Source organism: Apteryx rowi, unplaced genomic scaffold (genome assembly GCF_003343035.1).
Source record: "Apteryx rowi isolate R43461 unplaced genomic scaffold, aptRow1 scaffold_83, whole genome shotgun sequence".
Classification (NCBI taxonomy): domain Eukaryota; kingdom Metazoa; phylum Chordata; class Aves; order Apterygiformes; family Apterygidae; genus Apteryx; species Apteryx rowi.
In genome coordinates, this window is record NW_020451127.1 from 5,144 (window position 1) to 7,916 (window position 2,773).

Below are 2,773 nucleotides of genomic sequence, written 5' to 3' on the forward strand. Positions count from 1 at the left end.
CGGCACTCACGGGAGCAGGGCTCGAGGATGCAGGGACGCTCGTCCGGCTGCGGCCCCGGCTCCGCGCAGGGCGGCCCGGCTCCCGGGCGAGGGGCGGCCGTGCAGAAGCGGTAGCGGCGCTGCAGGCCCAGCCCGCACGAGGCCGAGCACTCGCTCCAGGGGGTCCAGGCGGACCAGAGCCCGCTCGCTGCCCCGGGAAGCACAGCGGGGATCAGGCTGGCGCCAGGCACCCCCGCCCCCCCCCCACCCCCAGCAGCCCAGGGACTGGCCGACGGCCGCCCCTGGCCCAGGTGAGGCTGCGTTTCTGGGGGAAGGCACGGGGGTCCCTCATTTTGGGGCTGCTCCCTTGCTTTGGGGCTGCTCCCTCATTTCGGGGCTGCTCCCTCATTTTGGGGCCGGTCCCTCGCTTTGGGACTGCTCCCTCATTTCAGAGCTGGTCCCTCATTTCGGGGGGATCCCTCACTTTGGGGTTGCTCCCTTGCTTTGGGGCTGCCCCCTCATTTCAGAGCTGGTCCCTCATTTTGGGGGGATCCCTCACTTTGGGGTTGCTCCCTTGCTTTGGAGCTGCTCCCTTGCTTTGGGGCTGGTCCCTGATTTTGGGGCTGCTCCCTCATTTCGGAGCTGGTCCCTCATTTCGGGAGTGCTCCCTCACTTTGGGGTTGCTCCCTCGCTTTGGGGCTGCTCCCTCATTTCAGAGCTGGTCCCTCATTTCGGGGGGATCCCATTCCCTCGCTGCCCCGGGGCCGAGCTGGGACAAGACACCCCCCACGCAGCACGTCGGCACGACCCAGCCACGGGCACCAAGACCCCCAGCCCCGGGGACAGCAGGAAGCAGGGGGACCTTCGGGGACCRGGGGGGAGAGGCTGAGGGGCTGCCGCCAGCCTGGGGCCGGTCCGCGACGCCGCTGCGCAGGGCTTACCGTCGCCGCAAGCCGCCCGGGAGCAGTTGGCGATCCGTCCGGCGACGCAGGAGCTGGGAGAGGGGGGAGCCGGCAGCCGGTCGGAGGCGGGCAGGGGAGGGCGGCCGGGGCGGGGGTCCCGCGGCACCAGCACTCACCAGTTCTCGCAGCCCCGGGGCACGGCGGCTCCGGGGAGGTAGAGCTCGCCGCCGGCGGCGCAGGGGCACTCYGTCTCGGCCACGCACTCGTCGTTCTGCAGGAGCAGACGGGAGTCGGACGCGGACAAGCCAGCCCATCCTGGTGGCGTCGGGCCTGCTGCCCCCCCCCGCAACGCCGTGGCAGAGACGCCGGCCCCCTGCTCACCAGCAGCATGGCGCCCGGGGGGCAGTAGCAGCCGGCGCGGCAGGTCCCGTTGGCGGCGGGGGCCGTGCTCAGCTCGGCGCACGAGCCCGGGACGTCGGCACACTCCTTCCACACCTTCCCGGCGGGACAGACGCCCGGCGCTTCACCTGGGGAGCCGGAGAGGGGGCACCGGGTTGCAAACCCCCCCCCCCCAGGGCTGCACGCTTGGGGCATGCAGGCTCACGCCGGAGGGGGCTCATGTGCCCGGGGGGGCTGGAAGCTGCTTGGATGGACGGATGGACGGACGGACGGAGGGGCTCACCGGGGCAGGGTGTGAGGTTGCAGGTGCTGAACTCGAGGCCGCCGGGGAGGGAGCCGGTCCGCGTGCGGTTCCTGTAGCCGCCCCCGCAGGGCACCGAGCACTCCGACCAGGGTCCCCACTCGGCTCCGGCGCCTGCGCACACGGCAGGAGGGGGCTCCGGACGCCGCCAGGTCCCTGGAGCCCCCCTGGGGGTCCCCAGCACCCCGGGCCCGGCGGGTTCCCCCCTCCCCGGGGCGCAGCGCCGGGCCAGCTCACCGCGGCAGGGCTGCAGGCTGCAGAACTCCATCTCCACGCCGGGGCCCTGGCAGTCGCGGCCCCCAAAGGCGGCCGGCGGAGCGGTGCCGGCGCGGTACCGCCGCCGCGTGCCCACGTTGCAGCTGCGGCTGCAGGCGCTCCACGCCGTCCAGCTGCTCCAGCCGCAGTGCACTGCGGAGAGGCGCCGGCACCTCGCTGCAGCCCTCGGCCCCGCCGGGCACCCCGGCACCCCGCGCCTGGGCTGGGTGCCAGCCTTGCAACCCTGCTCTGCCTCGCGCCAGGGACGGGGGCGCTGGGGGGCTGCAGGGAAAGCCGGGAACCTTGCCCTATCCCTGGCATCCTTCCCCTCCCGGGCACAGGGGGGGAGTCGTTCCCTCCAGCTGCAGACGGGCTTGGAAAAACTCATGCTCCGGCGATCTACCCTCTCCTCACGCCTAAGCTCTACCCACGCGGGACGCGACGTTACCTGGGCACGGCTCCGTGCCGCACACCATCTCCCCAGACGTGCAGGTGCTGCAAGGGAAGGGGGTGAGGCTGGATGAGCGGGGCTGGGGCTCCCCGGGGCCGCTGGCAGCCCTGGCCCGGGAGCCCCCATGCCCTGGGATCCCCCTGTGCCCCGGGAACCCCTGTGCCCTGGGACCACCTGCACCCTGGGATCCCCCTGCGCCCTGGGAGCCCCTGTGCACTGGGACCCCCTGCACCCCAGGATCCCCTGTGCCCTGGGATACCCTGTGTCTTGGGAGCCCCTTGCACCCTGGGAGACCCCTGAGCCCTGGGAGCCCCCTGCGCCCCAGGAACCCCCTGAGCCCTGGGAGCCCTCTGTGTCCCGGGATCCCCTGTGCCCTGGGATACCCTGTGCCTTGGGAGCCCCTTGCGCCCCGGGAGCCCCCTGAGCCCTGTGAGCACCCTGCACTCCAGGAACCCCCTGAGCCCTGGGAGCCCCTGCACCCCGGGA

General features: G+C 73.0%; 1 protein-coding gene across 1 annotated transcript in view; it reads right to left on the bottom strand.

The window, feature by feature from the left end:
* SSPO (SCO-spondin) overlaps window positions 1–2,773 on the bottom strand; it is a gene marked incomplete at its 3' end in the record, with an annotated part of 32,717 nt that overhangs the window by 2,088 nt on the left and 27,856 nt on the right. The window contains exons 53-59 of the mRNA XM_026089815.1: window positions 2,285–2,331; window positions 1,822–1,989; window positions 1,564–1,695; window positions 1,263–1,408; window positions 1,058–1,152; window positions 921–973; window positions 11–187 (exon numbers count right to left, since the gene is read on the bottom strand). Of these exons, the coding sequence (XP_025945600.1) occupies window positions 11–187; window positions 921–973; window positions 1,058–1,152; window positions 1,263–1,408; window positions 1,564–1,695; window positions 1,822–1,989; window positions 2,285–2,331 (818 nt within the window). The remainder of the gene's footprint in view (window positions 1–10; window positions 188–920; window positions 974–1,057; window positions 1,153–1,262; window positions 1,409–1,563; window positions 1,696–1,821; window positions 1,990–2,284; window positions 2,332–2,773) is intronic.